We start from the raw sequence: 22,626 nt of genomic DNA on the forward strand, positions 1-22,626 counted from the left end.
TTGGGAGGGGGAGAGGGAGGGGGGGGGGGAGAGGGAGAGAGAGAGAGAGAGAGAGAGAGAGAAGAGAGAGAAGAGAGAGAAGAGAGAGAGAGAGAGAGAAATAAAGTGTCAGCCGACTCAGTTAAAACAATGAGTGGCTTATATATTATTATCTCCATATTTGTTATAGAAAAGAGAGACATAGTTATTGTACTGATCCTCTGAGAGCTCCCTCTAGTGGCTAATTTACAAATCTCTATATATATTACAGTAACGAAAATATGCAAGAGCATGCCATATGCAGCAGCCATATAATAATGACTTATAATTCAACCCTGCAGTAATTATACAAAATATTAACTTTCTGAGAATACCTGATACTTTCCCATAACGTGTCATTGCAGCCTTAAGAGACTGTCGCTGTGTGTAATGCAGCTTGACACTTTTACCATAAGTCCCATGTTTCCTGTCACAAGTGAAAGCCCGTGCCTTGCCGGGGACCCTAGAAAGTACAACAGCAATCTGACATCAACCCATAAAGCTGTTGGTTGGAATATTGCCCATGTAACATCTGCCTGAGAAAACTCCAGTAACATCTGCTGATGTCTCCATTTCCGTGTGTGTGGTCCTTAGGCAAAGGGGGCTATAAGAGGCTTTGTGGTAGGGGGGTTGCAAGCACCCATGTACCCAATATATGTAACCTGGTCCTAACAAAATGGATTCTGGGTTTCCATAAAAGATGCATTTATTTTATTCATCACTGTATCTGTTTCTCAGAGAATCTTTTTTTTCTTGTTTTTGTCGTACGATAAACTGTCGCTGTCAGCAGGTGACAGATCTGAACAAATATGGTGGCGGTTCACAGCCTGGGGGCAGGACGGGGGAGGGAAAGATAGATAGTAATGTGTCAGTTTTAGGAAGTTAAAGGGATTTCACAGAAAAGGCTCTTACTATAAAGTGAAACTTAACACTGAAGTCAATGACGTCATCCAAAGATACAAACACAGATAATCGACAGACAGTTAGAGGCTCGCATAGTCTTCGGGTGAAGATAGCGGAATTACAAAACAGACCCTCAGCATCCGATGTAGAGATAGAGCTGATTTGCAGAAATGAACAATTTCCTATATACCCCCACCCCAGTAGACTTGATATAGAAGTAGGTTTAATTCACATTCATGAAATGAGATGACCCGACCAGTCTAGAGCAGTGGTTCTTAACCTGTGTAACCTCAGGACCCCCTTGGTCATTAAGTTGCGACCCAAGTCGCACTGCAATGGAACACATGGCATTGCAGTACCGCACGTTCAGGTGCGGGCAATTGAACTGTGGGCAGGAGGTGCATTTGGTGTGCCATTCAAATGAGTGATAATGCAAAGCACCTCCCACACCAGAGTGCGTGGTAGGTGTGATTGCATGGTACAGTGCGTTAATGGCACAGGACTGTTCAATCAACTGGTAGTAGTGCTAACGGGCCCTCAAAAACACTGACCGACACAATCTCACACACACATACACACTCCCCAAAAAATTATTTTTTAAATTTTTTTTTAAGATCCTCCCAGTCTCCCACTTTACGAGAACTGGGGTGGATCCTCATCCTGGGGTCCAGTGTGGGCTGCTGTGCTGTGACGGAGCTGGATCCATATGTACATTGCTTGTACAACCCGCTTGCGTGCCCTGTAGAGGTGCCAGGAGTCTGAATGTGACGTCACTCTGATCCAGGCACCTCTACAGGACATGCAAGGAAGCCATAAGCAATGCATGTATGGATGGAGCTCCCTCGCGGCCATAATTTCAGCCCACTCCACCTAAAGCTGACATTCTGCGCCGAGTAGCATATTTTGAATGGCTGAGAGTTCTGCACTAAGGGAGGCTAAGAAGCCTCTGACCTAGAAAAGTGGAAGGCACGTGGCGACCCACTGAACACGGGGTCGCGACCCACTTTTGGGTTACGACCCACCGGTTGAAAACCAAGGGTCTAGACCAATAATGGCCAACTTACTGGATATAAGGGGCCCCAAGTGTGGCCTCTGACATCATAAAAGGGCTGCCCATAATATCTAGTACAGTATACTGTATGTAATTATACTAGAGACAGACTATTACTGTGCTACAGGAGATATGATACAGCCTTGGTTGGAGACTTGAAGTTGTAGTAGACAATCAGAGACTAGGGATGAACGTTGGGTATGGGTTGATCATGTGTGCAACCAGAACCGAAGCTGTTTGGAGTTCCGTGAATGATTTAGGCAGTTCCACTGGCCACCAAACCTCCGTCTATGTCATAGGAACCAATGACGTGGTGCGCCCCACACAGCATCATTGGTTGGTGGTTGAGTCGCACAAAGCCATTGGTTGCTAGGAAGCTGGCAACTCCACAGCATGATTGTTTGTGTGTGGGGGGTCTAAACTGGACTTTAGCTGCTCATAGACTTCACAGCAGTGGTTTTCAACTTGCAAGGTGTGGGGTGCCTCCCCTGTGGCCCCTGACAGCTTCAAAGCGGCCACCTATAATATTCAGTTTATGACAGAAGACTATCAGACACTTCAGACATAGTAGAGGAGATGACCAGAGACTTTCAGACATGCAACAGAGGTGATTGAAGACTGGAGACATGCTACATGAGATTGATAATCACTGTCATTATAGTCTTGAGTCTTTTGAAATAAATGTTTCCACTACTGACTGCTGGGGTCTGCAAAGGATCACACAGCAGATACCAAACAGCACTGCGTTGTGCACCAGGACCTTACTGAATAGTCAGTCTTGCAGGAAAGATCCCTTTGACCCCAAGCTATCTTTCACCAAAGGCTGAGGAGCAGCTATGGGTTTGTGCACCATGCACGCTGCCCTCTTCCTTCTAATGTGGAATCAGCAGGGGAACATTGCAGGCACAGGTAAAATACACTAGAAATACTCAGGCAGGGAAGTATTGTATGGGGCAGGAAGTTTGTGGTGGTGGGGGGAAGAGTAGGGGAACTTTGTGGTTTTAGAACGGCTAGATTAGGTGGTTTCTATGTGCTTTACTGTTTGTTATCTTCCAGTAACAAAGTGATTGTGTGGTTACCAGAGCCCATCTGTCCAGACTCTGCATGGTCATCCCAGGTAAAATACAGTATGTGAAAAACTTATCAGAAATACTAAAGTTTGCTATTGTTGTAATCTAAACTGTGCCCTTTCCTTTAGTCTTGCACAGTTGTACTGGCTCCTCTCCTGGACTGAAATTGCTACTCTGATTTCACTGAACACTGCAAGCTTTTCGCAGTGTGCATTCAAAACTGCAGCAAGTCAGATAGAGCCCGCCTCATTTTCTGGCTGGAGGATGTCCAGTATCATCTAACTCCTTTTTCCCCCAGCCTGACTGTCCCTGCCCATCTCATTCATTCGATTCCAGATCCTTCAATAATGGAGGCTCAGCACCACATGTGAATGTTATCCACTATGGTCTGCATGCAAATGTAGCCTGCCTAGGGATGCTCATTCCTCCAGATTGACATTCACACATCAAGGCAGGGTTATCCCTATAATAAGGTAGCTTGGGGCGGATGTTTTAGGTGGCATCTCATTGGGTCACATGAAATAAAATCTTTAAAGTGAACCAAACCATGTCTGAAAGGTTTCTAATGGCACTGCAGTGGAGAATCCAAAGCCCAGGCTGTCCATAGCTTCTTGATTTCTGCCCAAGTCACCCCCTGCTGGAACTAAGCCCCATTCCCATCATTCATTCCAGGAATTTTCTGAGAATTAGTAGAATCTAAAATGTAAACATCAGGGGGCAGAACCAGGAAGGAAAGGCTCAATCTCTTCTTGTTGCGACCCCATGAACAACTTTGGCTAAAAAAAGTATGCATTTGGGTCAAACCAGGGCTGCTTTTGGGTCCCACTAGGGCTGCATTTGGGTCTCACCAGCGCTGCGTTTGGGTGTCACCGGGGTTGTATGCAGATCTCACCAGGGCTGTATGTGGGTTCAGGGCTCTCAAGGGCTCTGCGGATGGGTACCGGGCTCTCCGGGGCTGAATGGATGGGTGCCGCGCTTGTGCCGGGCTCCAGGGCTGTTCGTTCAGTGTGGGGCTGTCCGTTGCAGTGTCGGTCTCGGGAAGGAGCAAGAGGTGATGTGTGGCTGGACCGGCACTGTCAAAGACAGCTGCCCGAGGACCCCAGCAGGCTGCCTAAGGTCCCCAGCAAGCGAGGACCTCAGGTAGCCACTCATGTTTAAAAACTTAAAGGGCCGGTGTCCCTACTTTCCAGGATACTATGTTTCACTTGCGGGCGTTAGGGAGCTGCTATCTAATAGTGGAAGACTCCCGGAATGTCAGGGAGAGTTGAGATCTCTGTCAATGCAGTACAGTGTGCATCAATGTAAGTCAACCCATGTATTTCTGGTGTGAACCCAACATAATAAAAAAAGCTTTCAGTATCAACTCCTGCTGAGCTGAGCTGGACTGGACTGTTCTACTATCACACGTGTGTGTGTCACATTCACACCAAGACTATCAGCATATTTAACCCTGAGCAATTTGTTGCATGTTTCCAGAAGCTTGACAACGCTCAACAATTACATTTTACATTTTATTCTATGGGGCCTATATACACCTGAAAAATGTGCTTGTTGCACAATGTGCTTTATTCTATGGGGCCTATATAGACCTGAACAATGTGCTTGTTGCACAATGTGCTTTATTCTATGGGGCCTATATAGACCTGAAAAATGTGCTTGTTGCACAATGTGCTTTATTCTATGAGGCCTATATACACCTGAACAATGTAGCAGGAGCTTTTTTGGTGCAGGATCATTTGTTTTTGTCCCATAGACTTTAATGCTGAACAACTCTCTCCTCCTCCTGTTAACTTGCAATCCATTGATCTAAACAAAAATTCTTAAGCTTGGAAATATGTACAAAATGTGTGTACAAATGACAACCTAAATCATTTGCTTGTGTTTGTTTAAGTTTCACTCCAATTTCCTTCTACAACTCAAAAAAATGCTTCTAAGCTTTTTTTTGGCTTCCACCAATATTGTCCTTAGCCTGTTTCTTGAAGACTGGGGTAGGATATTATTATTACTATTAATATTATTATTATCATCTGTGCCCTTGAAAATATCTATCCCTTAGGCTGCCCATATACTTGTAAACATGTGTTCAAACACTCATATGAAAAATCTCATTGGGACAGTGGATAATGCCATCAGAGACTTGACTAAGGTCATTCAAAATTTCCTTTGATTTTAACATTTGATCTTGGAACGAATGGAGTTTCTTGATCGCAAAACCAATTTCACTGTTCAAATTTGGATTGTTTGGGAAAAAATTTTCCATCTCGCTCCTTCGATCATCGATTTGACCGCAATACCTATTAGAAACTCAAATGAATAATCCAAAAACATTTTTTTTTCTTACAAAATTCTCCTGGGTGTAAGTTTAGATATAGTGCAGATGACAAGTGTTATAAGATGTAGAGTAGAGATGACTAGAGCAGAGAAATGCAATACAAGCTGAGGTAGCAGAAGTCACATGCACTGGAAGAGAAGAGGTTTCTGGCACTTACGTGTCCCCATCGTCATCCGCACGGGTAGCTGCCATGATGTCTGCATGAAGATCTAATTCTGGACTGAGCTGCACTGCTGGCACTAGTCTCAGGGGTCGTGGGGTCATAATGGCTGGAGTGGAGTACACCGTGGAGGATACAAATGGAGCCGGACTACCTGATAGCAGACAAAAAACAAATTGGGCTCATATTTTTTGCATCGTCATATTTATCCATTGAACATATTTAGTACTATCTGGTTGGATGTATTACAGCTCACACATGTCCGAAACACTTCCTTTTTTACATTTGATTTCTGGAACTCTTTAAATAAATAGGCTGCTTAGCTAACAAAATACTCATAGGGGACTATTTATAAGCAATTTGCACATCCATACGCCCTGCCAATCTCTGACTAAGTTAATTCTGTGCTAGAGCAAGAAATGAACCTCCTTTGTATATTTTCTTTTCAGGTCGAATGTAATGTAATATTGCAGTATGGCCACTAGATGAAGCTGAGAAGCATAGGAAATAAATACTACTTTCCTATGCTCCTTAGCTACTTCTAGTGGCCATAATGCGGTATTTCATTACATTACATTCCGCTTGAAAAGGAAAATATACAAAGCACATTTGGTTTTGCCTCTAATTGCACAGAGCACACATTCTTAATGATTTCCGGGGTGAATGGCTCTGTGAATTGTTTATAAATAGACTCCATAGTGTTCTTAAAGGGTACCATAAAGCGTTATTTCAGTTCCCTGACAAATGTGGGAAACTGAAATTACCCCCACAAATTGGTCCCCTCTGCCCACTCCTAGTAGTCAAACCTTTGGGTTAGCCGCCATTCCCCCCTGCTGCAGTCGCGGTAAGTCCCATACACTGTACACAGCATTGCATCCTGGTACTCTGTACATGGACTAATGCAAATGGCGAGCTGTCGTGGGTCAGCACGGTCACCTTACCACGCTGACCAATGAGAAGTGCTTCTTAGCAAGAAGCACTTCTCATTGCCCAGTATGGGCAGGTGACTGCGCTGACCAATGAATGTTCATCATTTGTGAGCATTATTCTGATTGTAGGCTCTCACGGGCAGAGTCTTCCTAACCATCTTGTCTTGGAACTGGAATGTCCTCCTTTTCTTGCAAAGTGCTGAGCAAACTGTTGGCGCTATATAAATCCTGTATAATAATCATATAATTCCCCACATTGGAAACTGGAATTACCATTTAAATGATAAAGAATCATATAACCAGAGGTTACACTCTCTGCTAGAAGAACATATGGTTGCTTACTTGAATCTACCAGCCTTGGATTACATAAAACTTAAACAACAGTTGACTTCAGATTCAATATTTCCCAGGAAGCATTAGCAGTTCACCAATTATTTTCACTTGTTGCCTAGAACTGCCCTTTAAAGTGATCCTGTAATGGAAACAATATGGAGGATGCCATTGCTGCACCTTTAAAGACAAGGGTAGACATAAAGTGGCACAGGGGGGTTTTCAGCGTTGCAGTATTATTCATGCAGTGTATTTACATACATAGCTTTACTCTGAACAATTCACAGCAGAAAATATTACGTAGCATCTACGTAAAAAAACCATATGCACATACAGATATTATTTACTGTAGGCGAACCTTCCGAATGAAACTGTGCTAATACAAACAAATGATTCAGCTAAATGTGTTATACTAAGAATTGGTTAAACTAAATTTACACTCTACCGTCGCCTTACATAGTCATTTTAAAAGTACAGTCATCCTTCTAAAATAAATATACAGATTCTCCCGAAAAAAAAACCAAAGTCTTTCCACTGACACAGATCAAAGCTTGTCAGTACATCACAAGGCTCCGGTCATTAACCTAGAGTTAAAAAGCCTGAGACAGTACCTTTCAAGAGCTTGCCATACCCAGATCAGATATTGGTCATGTTCTGCTGACAGAATTTGATCCATGGGTGGCCCTGGAGACCCCACCCGGCTCAACAAAAACCCAATTTTGCATTCGATTTTTGTTAGACTGCAGCCAATCTGCTTCAGTTGCTGTTTGGGTATTTTGCCAGCTGGGGGGTGCCAAACACACAACAGCCCCCGGGGGACATTTCTCCATCCACGTTCTTTAGCATGGATGGGGAGTCTGGTGATTTTTCTCATTTACATTTAGCCCCCCGTTGTATGTCCAGCTTAATAGGAGATTAGGAATATGTCAGTACATTGGCTTTTGACAGTGGGAAGGAAGCACAATGTTAGTGTACAGTGCCGAGCTACCAGCACAAAGATCAGTGCCCTACCTGTAGACCCCCTAAACTTAACCCTCCACATAGCCTATTTCCAGCTAAAAAATAATACTACCCTTTCAGTGGGACTACCCCCACATTGTAAGGGGTAAGTGCTCTTTACTGTCTAGGGTGGATGTGTAAAAGTCTTTTACTCACCTGATCCCCACTCCCACTGGCTCCAAGACTGGCACCTGTGGCCTTTTTCCCCTTTGCTCTGGTGCTGACATCATCATGAACAATGCAGGGCTTATAGCCATGCATTATACAGGAGGACGCCAGGGAACAGTCCACAAGCCAGAGCTTAGGCGAGAGAGGTGAGTGCTGGCTGGATTAGGTAAGTCAAACTCCTTTGCACACTCCTCCTAGACATTACTGAACAGTTATCCCTTGCAATGCAGGGTTAGCCCATTGCAAGGGCTGTTTTCCTTTAACCTGAAGAAAGGCAGTAACTAACAGTTATAATGTCACTTAACCATGCCTGCAGACTCACCTCACTCCAGGATCACCTGCACTCAAGATTACCTATCTTATTTCCATAAACTCCTACTTTGGGGAATCATAGACCTCTTAAGCTGGCCATACACCTATAGATTATCTGCAGATTTTCTGTGGTCAGATGGAAAAAGTGCAACATATTCCTCCATCTACGCTAAACTGTGTGGATGGAGGAATCTCCCACTGGGCCAAGCTTCAGTATCTTGCTAGTCAGCCCCGCTGGCTGTCAAAATACCTGAACAATCTGATTGGATGCAGGCAAACTTCAGGTATTTTGAGAGCCAGTGGGGCCAACTAGCAAGATAGTGAAGCTTGGCCGAGTGGGAGATTCCTCCATCCACACCGTTCAGCGTAGATGGAGGAATCTGTTGCACCTTTTCCATCTGACCATAGAAAATCTGCAGATAACCTGTATGGCCAGCTTTAGACTGTGTTATGTGGTCAGTAGTACAATATAGTTGAGTTGATGGCACAAGGTATAAGTGAACGTTCCCACATATAGCAACACTGTAGTGGACACCGTACCTGCCCTCTGGTATAGGAAACAATACATTGTAACCATCTGTCTTTGCTTTAGCAAACAACGGTCCCAAAAAGAAACAGCAAATCACTGAAATCACTGAATTACCAGAAAGCATCCTGGGTCCAGTAAAAACAATCCTTTATTCAGTACATATTAAAGTGGGTCTATAGCGAAAACCTTTTTGTAGCCTTAGATATAGTAGGGAAGGGTTTGGACCACTATCAGATAATGATTGTTCTCCATGTCTCCACTGGAGAGAATCACACTATTAGTTGTGGTGACCATTGTCATTGGGGCAGGAAGTGATACCAAATTTAAAATTTGATAGTTATTGCACTACAGAAGGTGTAGTGAAGTCTTCTAATGGAGACACCAGTTCCGATGACAGCTAAGAGCATTTTCCCTTTACTTTGAAGATAATTCCTCTCTCTACCTGCTGTGTCTTCAGTAGATACAACTTTTGTTTATAGATACACTTCAAATTCATGACAAAAGTAATTCTCGCAAATGCACATGCAGTCAAGAGTTGAAAATAACTACAGTAGTTCTGGGCAATGGAGCATGAAGACCACCTTGTTATCTTAATCTATACTTTGTGCACTTCAAGGTCAAAGACCAGCATGGCCATCTGGTTTCGCACAAGAGTTGAATTGTTTTTGTAGCTTGCAGTACTGGATAGTTTGGGTGTATAGCTATTTTCTGACAACTGACATAATTAGAACTTTTCACAGTCTGGCCCTGTTGGACTCAAATTATTCATATCTAATTGTTAATTGATCCTCCTCTTCAATTTCTGATAGCAGGCCCTGGTTTTCCCCCAGTTTTCTGGACAGATGCCTGCTACAAATAGAAGTCTTTCCGGACTACAAATGCATCTTTAATTGCATCTTCTACCAAGATAATGGAAAGTCCCAGCTGTTTTTTTAAATATTTATCATAATGAGATATGATGCCTTGGCGGAGGCAAGCTTGTAAGGTAGACGTCCTTTTCTTTGGCTACAATGCAAAGGCATTCCTGCCGCAGGTAGGACTTGCCGCAAGTAAGTCAGGTAAGCACCTTGATTTACATGGCGGCATGTCAAAGACAGTATGAGGCACTCTGCCCTCTAGGTAAAGAATAGGCTTAGACATAAACTAATAGACTTAAAGGAGAACTATGACATGAGTGATTTCCACTCACCTCATAGTTCTAAGCCGACCTGTGACAATGAGACTGTCACAGGTCGGCTCAGTAGATCGGGAGGTGAGGGAAAACATACCGGGTTCCCTCACCTCTCGATCCTGTCACGGCTCTCTGCCGTGACAGGGGGAGGGGCTGGATTCCCCTCTCCCCGCTCCGATCTGCCAGCGCTGACTGGCGGAACGGACGGGGGAGGGGGCGGGTACAGCTGGCTCTGCCTCTAGATAGGCAGAGCCAGCTGCCACTCACGCAGCTGGGCGGATCCCGTCATGTAAGTCGGGATCCGCTCCAGGTGCGGCGTCTCAGTATACCGCGAGCTGTAGCTCGCGGTATACTGAGCTTAGGGTAACGGGAGGACACTAGTTTGTGTCCTCCCGTTACCCCAAGGAGAACTATGGGGAAAAACACTGACCCCATAGTTCTCCTTTAAGCCTAGGACAGCAGTACCATTATTGGTGTCACCTTTCAGCTTGCTTTTATGTTTGTGGCACACTAGTTTCTCCTTTGTATAGTTGACCTGATATTTGTAATGAACATGACCATTTTAGGGCCCATTCACTCCATGCACCTTAGGCTGCCTTGCTCAAGGTAGGCACAAGTTAGACTTTACAAAATGTCAAGCTAAAATCTATTGTTTCCAATGGACCCAATGCACGGCAATCATTAAAGAAAGAAAAATAATGCATTTTCCTGCTGCAAATAAAACTCATCAATGCAATAACCAAAAGACGCAAGTCAATGCACATCAACTCAAGTGCATTTAGCTCAAATCAACACATGCAAAACACAATGCAAGTGGTGTGAATCCAGGAAATAAGAATTAATAGATAATGGATCTGATTAAGTACTTGTTAACGCTTATATAGAATTTTCAAGATTTTTGAAAAATGTCAGTAATCTTCTTCTCCATGGGAAGGGAATGATCCTTTCATCTTAAATTGCTGACTGACTTACTAGAAGAACAAAGTTGTAGCAGAACCTGTGGTCTTCAACTGAGATGGGCAAATCACATCAGCACTTCTCTTCATATCGGCTACAGGTGGGTGAATCTGCAGCAGATTTGGCCACCTAGAGTTACAGATTTGACAGATATGGACATTCCATGCTGTGCAGGAAACAACAAAACTGAGAAGAAATCCACAAGCACAAATTGATGTGGCGTCATACATCCTCATTGTATATTGCATCAATTCAATATTGTACTGTCTAGCTGCCTGCTTTCGAAATTGATAGTGGTCTGTAAACAGATAATTTTCAGCAGATAAATTCTCCAATGACCATACTCTAGCAATAACAACATATCCGGTGCTTCCAGGTATGGGGGAATATGTGACCCCTTCCCATGATGCAGCGCTCAGGCAGAGTGGACAATCGCTAATACCGAATACTATCACATTTTGGAGGGGTTGAGGTCATTGCTTGCTAAGAGCTCCAACACCTGATGTTTTGTAGTGGTGGCAGCAGAGGATGTCTTGGAGAGGTGAATATAAAACGCACAAAGCTTAAAGACTGTCACATTGCGCAAATGCACAAGGTCCTAAAAGGAGGTGGAGGCAAGGCGTTGGATATAAATTTTTAGCCAAAAGAAACAAAAGTCCTCGGCCTATCCAAATGGCTAGTGCTCTGCAGCTCCCCACAAAACAGGGACCCCCTCCAACATGGAGGTTTCCTAAATTGAGAAGTTACTATATGTAGTGTAGATAGAAGAGAGTGCCAAACAAAAGGTCTTAGACTGCAAAGTAAAGTTTTATTAATTCCACGTGTAGAATTATTAAAACATTACTTTGGATTCTAAGAACTTTTGTTTGGCGCTCTCATCCATCTGTAATACATATGAACGTACAAGGTGACAATGTCATTTTACGATCAGATACCAAATTATATACTGGTGTGGACTTCAGGCAGAATGGTGGCTAAGTGGTTAGCACCCTTCCCTTGGGTTGCTGGTGTCCAAGGTTGGATTTCCACTTTGGATCCTAGGTTTCTTCTTACAGACAAACAAATACTGGTAGACTCACACTTTGATCTGTTTTGGATTTACTTAAGAACTGTAACAAAATTGTATTTGTATATTAAAAAAAGATAAAATTGACTCTGGGATAAGATCATTTACCTAAGGTCAGAGAAGACTATGAGGCTATTCTTCAAATCCAGGCCTTAATACAATGCACAGTGTATCTGATTCATTTAGATATAGGCAATAAGAACACCACAAACAAAACTGGTATCTAAATAACAAGTTTGTCTAAATGAGTATTATATCTAACTTTATTGTTTTCAACCACGAAAAGCTGCATAAAATGTAAAAGCAGAAACCTTGGTGTGTGCTAAATTTGCTGAGGCGAAGTGTATCCCCATCGTATTATGGGAAGCTTGTGAGAATAATGCCAGCTCTGGAAACTACCTGAATTTTCTAGGCTCCCCATCTTTTCCCGGACTTTAATGAATGCGTAAGACAGATGTAAACACCAAGAAGACAATGCCTAAACATGCAATCTTATCTCGCAAGTAGACACTGCTTGTGGAAAAGAAAAAAATTATATTACTTATAACTATCGGAACACTAAACTAAACTCAGGAGGGATGTCGAACGAGTCAGTACTACCTGAATATAATCGGGCAAAACCTTGGTTGGCTTTTTCATAGATATAAATGCTAAGCTCAGTTAAGAATTAATTTTATATCAAAGGTGCAGGGAAGAGGAAGAAGTAAAAACCTTGCCAGAAGTATTTACCTGGAAGGAGATAAATGGGACCTGTCTGGTCAACTCTTTCACCCAAGAACAGCCAATCATTGGGAAGACTCATGCACCCAAGAACAGTCAATCATTGGGAAGACTCATGCACCCAAGAACAGTCAATCATTGGGAAGACGCATACACCCAAGGACAATCAATCATTGGGAAGACTCTTACAACTAAGAACAATCAATCATTGTGAAGACTCTTACACCCAAGAACAGTCAATTATTGGGAAGACTCATACACCCAAGATCAGCCAATCATTGGGAATCTGTTGAGCCCATAGACATGAGGACCATAAGTTCACATGATCAAACATTCTGTAGTGCTCCAAGAGTTCTCCAAACATTGTGGGGTTTCAAGCAAAACCCCTGCTAAACCTTTGTTTTAATGTTTGTTTTTAGTCTTGAATAGATTAGGCAATGGTTGAAACCATTACTGGCTTTTTTTACTGTCTGGGTTGCTGCTGGGAAAGATTTCCACTCACTTCCTGTCCTGGTGACCACTGTTACTGGAAGAGGTAGTGAGAGTCTATCTATGCAAAAAGTCACACCCTGTTCTCGTTGCACCTGCAATGACTCCAATGACTTCCCCTGAAATGACTCCATGGAGCATGAGTAGGACACTCCTTATTCACTGGGTGGGGAAACATCTTGAATTTTTACTTTTAGCGCTAGCTAGGTTATCCATACTTGTCCCTGGCAGTAAAAAGCTGCATGCACTGTGGCTAATTTATGAAAGTGAATCATATTCTAGCTTTTATTCTCAAGCTGTTCTCTAGTTTTAATGAATCATCCCCTCCATTGTTGATGAACTGGTTGAATAATACGTAACACTTTCTGTAGGAACATCTTGGTATACTTTGCACTTCTGCTGATGTGTGGAACACACCCACCATCATGTCCATACTGGTTGCAGTAACTGTGTTACTAGGTAAGGTGTGGCCAATAGGATTGTTCTAGGAGACAAGACTGTCAGATTCACAGTGACATCATGGCAGACGGTCATCTCAAATGTCTGTATAAACATGACATTTTAAATGCTAACTCCTATAAAAAAAACTCTGTTTCATTTTTGATAGGCTACGTTTAGGGTTGCCCCCCCAGCTGGAATTTTACTGTCCTAACTGCTAAAAAAAAGGGAATTGGTATGAAAATTATTAGAAGGAAAGTGATAATAAGGCAACCTTAGTTGCATGACCCACTGAAGTCTTATATATCTCATGGGCTCTAGTGGCAAACATTCCCCACAAAGTGAAGGCCACTTCCCACACTTAGGCCTCCCACTCAGTATAAAGAGTGTGACAGAGTGGAAGCATCAGGTGGTATTTGGAAGTTACCCTGAACTTTGGTAGGGATGTCTTGATATTGAAGTCCCTGGAAATGTTCATTCATCTTTATGACCAGCTACACATGTGAATACCAGTTTTGGTGTCTAAAATATATCCAATATCACTAGTTGTTTTGTTTTTGTTTTAGTCTGGGATAGACAGAGTGGAATATCAGCCTGGCTTATATTGCAGTCTGTGTCCCTGCTGGGGAGATTCACCCTCTCCGTTGGTCCTGTTGACCATGGTCATTGGGCAAAAACTTTATGGTGTCATCAGAACAGGAGAGGAATTCTTCCAATGGGGAAACCAGTTCCATTGGCAAAAGGGAGATATACCTTCATTTTAGAGAGATGTCTACTTATGTTCTTTATTGGGGATAAGCTTTGGGGTTGTGGTTCAACCTGAACCCAAGCTGTTTACAGTTTGACTAAAAATATGGCCAGTTCGCCAGGTGACCAAAACACTATCTGTGCCCTAGCAGCCAATGATGCTGCACACCCGCCATTGTCAGAATGCAATAGCCCAGCGGGAGATTCCTTTATCCACACTGTTTAGTATCTTCTATTATTAATGTCCTTGGTGTCATTGGGAGAGAAAATGAAGGGAAATCTCTGTACTGGGGACTCACACAAGGATTAGAACCTTAAACTGGCCATACACCTAGAGATTATCTGCATATTTTCTATGGTCAGATGGAAAAAGGAGGGTGTGGGGGGTGTGGCTGGCACCCGGGTGCCACCATTGAAGGGGTGACACCAAAATCACTGACAGTCATTTTGGTGTCACCCCTTCTGAAAAGTCGGGCACTCGGTCATTGACCGAGAGCACAACAGTGTCAGGAGAGAGGAGGGGACCCGGCGGCATAACACTTCCCGTTGGGAGAACGTCCCCTCCTCTCTCTGCCGGCGTCAATCACCAAGATGGCCGCCGGTAGGAGTCAATAAGATGACCGCACATGCGTGATGACGTTCTCCGCTCTGAGTGTTACCCAGCCTCGGGACGCCCCTGCAGATTCTTCCATCTATGCTAAACTGTGTGGATGAAGGAATTTCCCACTGGGCCAAGCTTTAGTATCTTGCTAGTCAGCCCCGTTGGCTGTCAAAATACCTGAACAATGCCTGCATCCAATCTGATTGTTCAGGTATTGTGACAGCCAACGGGGCTGACTAGCAAGATACTAAAGCTTGGCCCAGTGGGAAATTCCTTCATCCACACAGTTTAGCATAGATGGAGGAATCTGTTGCACTTTATCCATCTGACCATAGAAAATCTGCAGATAACCTATAGGTGTATGGCCAGCTTTAGAAAGATTCTAAGCCTTCCCTACAATATCTAAAACTAAAAAAGCACAATGAAATAGGTTCCAGTTCCTATAGAGCATTTTGTATGTTTTATATGCCGAGCTTGATAAGATTTTTGCCTGGAGTTCTGCTTTGACCTTTTCTGACTTCAGTTTCTTCTGTCAAAGGACATGAATTCACTATGCAAATGAAAGGCTTCTAAGCAAATAATTCCTATTATGATTCCTCTTTCCTGTTGAGAAATCTGTACTAGAGAGTTTGCCAGGAAATTTTAAAGAATAAGCGCTGGTGAGTTTCTCAGAAGTTTGGAGCAATAGACATTACAATCCAGAACAGGAAGTGACATCGTCGATTTACAAAATTCTTGGCAAACGTTCTGCATCTGATGACATAAGTCACCTCGGGTCTGGCAGGGCTGCTCACAGGCCATGTTTTTCAGATTTCTTGGTTAGAGCACAGGAATGTTAAAGAGAAATGTCAGAGCCCCTGTTCCACTAGACCTGGGGTGCCCAACTCCGGACCTCCAGCTGTGCTTTAACTACAAATGCCAACATGCCTTTGCCTCAGGTAGTTAGTTACCTGTAACTGGCAGTCTTGCCTTATGGGACTTGTAGTTCTACAGCAACTGGAGGGCTGGATTTGTCCACCACTGCACTAGACAACCCACTAACCAAAAGCCTATGGGGGAAACTATGGCTACATGTTACATGGGCTACAGAAAGTCTTGTGACTCCTCTCGTTAGCGTTATGTTTTATCTTTCCTTTCTTTATAAGCTAACTCTAGCCATTTTTTTTTTCAGTTTTGGACAGTATGGAGAAGAGATAAATATTCTGTGAGGTTTTATTAGGTTCACTCTCCTATATGTCATCACAATGGGTCTATGTCCTTCTCTATGCAATGCAGGCAGATCATTGCTGGTGGGAGGGGCCATCGGGGTGCTGTCCATAGCTTCCTGAAACCATCACAGCACCCTGTCTGATGAGAGCCCTGATGCAATCAGTGGGTTCGTTCTTGGGAGGAGTTATGCAAATATCAAAATGCCTTGATGGGTTGATGTCAGTCTGGAGGAGAGGGCGTTCCTGGGCAAGCTAGTGAACGGGCCAATTCATTCACCTGTTTGCTGAACTGAGAACAACTTAGGTTCAGATTGAACTCATGGTCAACCCGAATCCAATGCTCATCCGTACTCTGCACTCTAATATTAAAGAGGAACTCCAGGAATTATCAAAATTAACCCTTGCAGTGTAAGGGTACCCCCACACTGCTCATTTTGTTCTAGGGGCCAGAATACGGAAGAAATAGTTACCTGATCCTCAGTCCTGCGGCAGTCAGGGCTCACCTTTCTCCTCATGTCTAATGCAGGTGAATGGACTGCATTAGATGTGATGGCGTCAGTGGGGCTTAGACCAGTGGAGCCCCGGGAAGAAGAGGCTGCATTGACCGGTTAGCAACCAGGTGGGACCGAGGATCCGGTGAGTATATCTGCTTTAATCCAACCCCTAGACCAAAAGGAGCAGTTAACCCTTGCAGTGTGGGGGTAGTCCCACTGCAAGGGTTAATTTGGTTAATTCCTGGAGTTTTTCCTGTAAGGCCTCTTCGGGGTTCAAAAGAGATATAAGAAATCAGTGGGTGATTCAACCTACATTTGGTATCAGCATCTTGCAGTCCCTATACAGCAGGGTTGCAGCATGAGAGAAGGAAGCAGCACAATTTGCTATCAAGAAGCATTCTGATGGGAGGAGAAAGCAGAGTGACAAAGAGATGAGCTTATCACTGCGCTGCTTCTTCTGTCCAGTCACAGGCTGAGGCAGGTCCAGGACGACCTGGGCTCAGAGTGGTGGAATGATGCTGACGATCAGACTGAGGACAACTAGCATGTAAAAGGATGAGGGCTCCACAGGTTTGTATCAAATCCAGTAGACGTTTATTATGGGTCAGAGGCCCTTGCTGTCTACAACATTGTTTCTCAACTTTTTTCAATCACGGCACCCTTTAAAAGTATGAAAAATCTCTAGGCACCCCAGTCTAAAATGTCATAGATTTTAAGGGAGACCCCATCCAATACACACAAATACGTGGGTTTCCTGCTTCACATCAAAGTGCCCACTTCAAATCAAGATTTCCCTCCCCTCACATCAGCTTTACCCTCTGCATCAAAAGCCCCCTTCACATCAGGAGACCCCCTTTCACATTAGAAGCTCCACTTTCATATCAGAGCCCACCCCCCCCCCCTCCCTTTTCACCTTTGCATCCGGAGCCCCCTTCACTTCAGTCTTCATTCCCCCTTCACATCACTGTCCCACTATCACAACATTTTTGGGCATCCCTGAGAAAGCCTGAAGGCACACTAAGGTGCCACTAAGGTGCCACAGGTCTAGTATACCTACCAGCATACAGGCCCTGATGAAGATGGAGTAGAAAGCTCCCGAAAAGTGTTGGCTATATCCTCAGGCCTATAATAAACTTCTACTGGACTTGATATTAACCTGTGGGGCTCTCATCCTTCTACATATTATTTTGACCATTTTGGGGACCCCTAGGGACACCCTGGCTGACAGAGACCTGCCTCTAAGAACTGTATCTCAAGCACTGGGTTCAGTGCTCCCCCAACACACCTACTGAGGACATCTAGTGGCAGAGAAAGGGTACTGCAGGTGAAAATCTCGGGATTGAAGGTGAACATTGCCAACTGGTTCTGTTATTTCTCTTGTTGGGTTTTTATTAGCTGACGTTGCAGGATAAGGATAAAATGCATACCAGACACCTACTGCAGATTACGCCATGGATTTATAAAATCCCCTACGCACAAAGGAACAATAAATATGGGGATGTGAAATTTGCATAACACATGGATATAGTTTCTAATGGAGTGGAAAAAAGCATAGCCATTCGCAATCACATTCCATCTGTCATGTCTCTTGCGCAGGCCAGGAAATGAAAGCAACGAGCTGATTGGCTTCTGGCTATGTCTTAGCTTTTGCTTGGCGTCTGCAGAATGTTAGGTAAGTTTAGGAAGGTCCGGACAAGCTTAAACAGCTGTCATATGTTCTTAATAGAAAATTGCTTTGACAGATCTATTTCTCAACAGATATGCTGGAGGAACAGGCCTAATAAAACAAGTGCAAACAATGCCTGGGGCTTGGAGGAGAGATGCTTATTGCATGTGTCATGCTCACTTACAGCCGGTAGCAGATATATTGTATGAGATTAGAATTTAATGGAGGATAAGCAATAAATTACATTAGGACCTTAAATGGCGATGAGATAAAAATGCAGGACGCTATTGCAGGGCTCCCCCTAAAAATCCTAGCTGCCTCACCCAGAAAAATCATGCAATGATTCAAGTGTGATCAATGACACAGAAAGCACTGACATTAGCCTTGATTCATCAGGATGTACCTGTGCCTAAAGTATGCTAAATGGCACTTAAGGCATGTCAACCGGCATCGATAATAAGGGAGAGGCCTCTTTAGCATGCCTTAAGTGTTTGTAAAAGTGCTTAAAATGCTCCAGCAGCTTAATGAGGGCTATTGATTCAGTAGGACAGCCTGACAGAATGTCTGAATATTTCCTTTAAATATTCACAGACTGATTTAATAAAGCAACGCAAGCCAACCAATCATAGTTCATCTCTTACTGATATGACTACATTAAAATGGTTGCTATGGGTTACTGTGTATGGCATGTTGTCACTCCACATTGTACTGCCCTTTTAAATAGACCTTTCACGGGTTAATAATAAATAAAAAAATTTGCAGCCAATCAGATCGCTTTACTGAAATCAGAGCAGTGAATGAGGAGTTCCTATTGGCTTGTATTAGCTTTCCAGGTTTTGCTCTTGCTTTGCCAATAGGCTTATAGGTTTAACATCCTTACTGGATATGTCAGTGATCCACAAGTCTGCCCCCGGCTATATCTCAAACCTGGTCTCAAAGTATCACCCTAACCGTCCCCTCCACTCTTCAAAAGACCTCCTGCTTTCCAGCTCCCTCGTTAACTCCTCCCATGCTCGCCTCCAAAACTTCACTACAGTCTCTCCCATACTATGGAACTCTTTACCCCAACCTGTCCGACTATCTCCCACTCTGACTGCCTTTAGGCGATCCCTTAAGACTCATCTCTTCAGGGAGGCCTATCCCACCTCAACCTGACCACTGAACTATCACTTTCTCAAACAATTCATCCCCACACAGCTACCTCCTCATGTATCACTTCCCCTTCGCTTTTAGATTGTAAGCCGTCAGGGGCAGGGCCCTCCTTACCATCTTGTCTTGTGCTTGTAATGTCTTCCTTATATTGTAAAGCACTGCGCAAACTGTTGGCGCTATATAAATCCTGTATAATAATAAATAATAATAATAATTTATATAATGATTCATATATCATTTTCTATTAATTATTAGTAAAGTGCCTCTAAGTACCAGCCAAGTGAGGATTCTATGTACGCACACACACACATAGAGCTTTGTTCAATAATTGAACCTAATTAGCAGAAGCAGTGTACAAATCCTGTAAACCATTACAACACACTGCAGTTCACGGAGGTCAGATCACTTAAAGTGCAACAAAAGCCATTGTTTCTTGCTCTGGATAAAAAAGTTATGAAGAGATAGAACCTGTGTCAGGTTATTATAATTGTGTGTGTGCCCCGGAAAATCTATCCAATGTGGATATGGATACAGATAGAGAAAAACACTTAGCAGGTTCCATGGCCCTATAAACCAAATTCCCGGCCTTGGGATTCCGCAACTCGAAGTGCAGTGGCCCTATGAACCAAATTCCCGGCCTTGGGATTCCGCAACTCGAAGTGCAGTGGCCCTATGAACCACATTCCCAGCCTTGGGATTCCGCAACTCGAAGTGCAGTGACTTTGGGGAGGCAGCTAAGGACTCTAGGAACACTTAAACTTTAAGGAATGCTGATCTGTGGATAATGTTAGGAGATCGGTGGATCTCTCCAACAGAAGTTTAAAGCTCTGAGGTCCTGTAACCTCTGAAATGTGTTGGTTTATTAATAGGTTTATAAATATTAATGGTCTCTCTCCCCCTTTCACTAATCTCTCCTTCTCTTCTTTCTCCTTCTCATTCATCTGTCCTCATCTGTCCTCTCTTCTCCTCTTCCTCTCTTCATTCATCCCTACTTTCTCTGTCTCATACACCTTTTAATCCTATCTCTCTCTTTCTTTTTCATCTCTCTTCTCCCTCTCTAGTCTCTCCCTCTCGATCATTCATCTCTACTTCTCTCTCTCTTCTCTCTCATTTATTTCTCACTCTCGTCTCTCTTATTCTCTCTTCTACAGATGTAAGTTTTGTTTCATTCCGAATGCAAATTCGGGCAAAATTTTGTGAATTCGAATTCCTGTGAGGCCGAATGCAAATTAATCCGAATGTTCTTTTAAAGAAATTTCGGATGATCTGAATTTCGTTAAAAATAAAACGAAATGAGATATGTGACTGTTTTCTGGCCAATCAAAAAACCCCGTCCGAAACGGAAATCTGAGAGATCCGAATCCAAATAACTAAACGAAACGGGGTTCGGACCTGACACCTGAAAGAATGAAAAATCCGAAACAAAACACATTTTTTGCTGACCTACATGTCTGCTCTATTCTACTTTTTCCCCACTATCTATTCTGCCTCTCTCACTTTCCCACACTCCCATGCTTTCCTCCAACCCCCCCGCCCCTTCATCTCTCCTTTCTTTCATGCTCTCTTCCCCTCTCCTTTTTTCCACTACCCATCTCTCCTCTTCTCTCTTCCCCTCTCCCTTTTTCCACTACCCATCTCTCCTCTTCTCTCTTCCACTCTCCCTTTTCCCACTACTCATCTCTCCTCTTCTCTCTTCCCCCACTACCCATCTCTCCTCTTCTCTCTTCCCCCACTACCCATCTCTCCTCTTCTCTCTTCCCCCAATACCCATCTCTCCTCTTCTCTTTTCTACTCTCTCTTTTCCCACCACCCATCTCTCCTTTTCTCTCTTCCCCTCTTCTCTATTTCCCTCTCCCTTTCCCCACTACGCATCTCTCCTCTCCTCTTTTCCCCTCTTCTCTCTTCCCCTCTCCCTTTCCCCACGACCCATCTCTCCTCTTCTCTCTTCCCCTCTCCCTTTCCCCACTACCCATCTCTCCTCTCCTCTTTTCCACTCTCTCTTTTCTTCATCCACCATTCTCTCCTTTTCCCCTCTCACTTTCTTCAAATCTTTCTTTTTCCTCTTCATCCATTTCTCCTTCTCTGCTCTAATTATCTCTTCCCCCATATCTTTTTCTTCCACCAGTCTCTCCCCTCTCTCTCATTCTGTCCATCTCCCCCCATCCATAGATGTACCAGAACCACCACAAACCATGACTGTCCTAAGGATAGTCTACTTTGGATCTCCCTTTCTTTTATAGTATTCAGCCTCAGTCACGTGTTTAACTAACAGACAACTATTTACAATGTAGTGACAATTCTGTATATTATTTACACTTGTATTTGGATACATTTTGGTGCATTCATCAACACCGGCTCAATGCTAGAACACAGAGAGAACAATTACTCTCTATGTACCCGATTCCCTTTGGCATTGCACAGAAACGCAGCATGTGCACATTTTTATGCAACGCACATCACTCAAACACGTTGTAGGGCACAGAAATCAATGTATACATTTTTTTTAACGTTTAAAGTTAAAAAAAAGATAAGGTTTGCACAATGCACACTGACACACATTATGTGCACTATAACGCATGTCTGGTGGTGTGCATGAGCTTGAATACCCTGCTCACACCTAGCACTCTGCATTCATGCGTGTTTGCGCACGCCTCCATTGATATCAATAGTTGCCACATGCGCAACAAAAGCGGGAAAGTATCTCATGTAACAGGTTCTGCCACAGACGTCCCGTGTTTTTTTCCCAGCGTGTTTGTACGTAGTTTAAACATGCAGACCCCGTGTTTGGGGTGCATTTAACAAGTATTGGCACCGAAAACGCATTGCACGTTTTTAATGTGTTCCAAACTAAGCATTGCACCTTGCTGGAAGCATTCTGTGCTTTTGTAAAGAAGATTGCGGTGTGCAAGTGCTCTGACATCGCTCTAAAGTTGCCCATACGCCTTACAAATATCGGGCGATTTTCGCATGCAATCGCGTTTTTCGTAAGGTTGATGGGCAGTGTACAACCGCAAATACTGTACAATCGATCGACTTTTGACTAACCAGCAGGTTAGAAAACTTTGGTCGATCGTGCGATTTTTGCAAGGTTGGTGGCGTTTCCGTATGTCAAAATT

General features: G+C 43.5%; 1 protein-coding gene across 1 annotated transcript in view; it reads right to left on the bottom strand.

Annotated features, from left to right (window-relative positions):
- The window catches only part of BCL3 (B-cell CLL/lymphoma 3), a 66,149-nt gene that overhangs the window by 31,726 nt on the left and 11,797 nt on the right, over positions 1 to 22,626 (bottom strand). The window contains exon 5 of the mRNA XM_018561329.1: positions 5,532 to 5,688. Within this exon, the coding sequence (XP_018416831.1) occupies positions 5,532 to 5,688 (157 nt within the window). The remainder of the gene's footprint in view (positions 1 to 5,531; positions 5,689 to 22,626) is intronic.

Source organism: Nanorana parkeri, unplaced genomic scaffold (genome assembly GCF_000935625.1).
Source record: "Nanorana parkeri isolate BGI_ZX_2015 unplaced genomic scaffold, ASM93562v1 scaffold517, whole genome shotgun sequence".
In the NCBI taxonomy this organism is placed as follows: Eukaryota; Metazoa; Chordata; class Amphibia; order Anura; family Dicroglossidae; genus Nanorana; species Nanorana parkeri.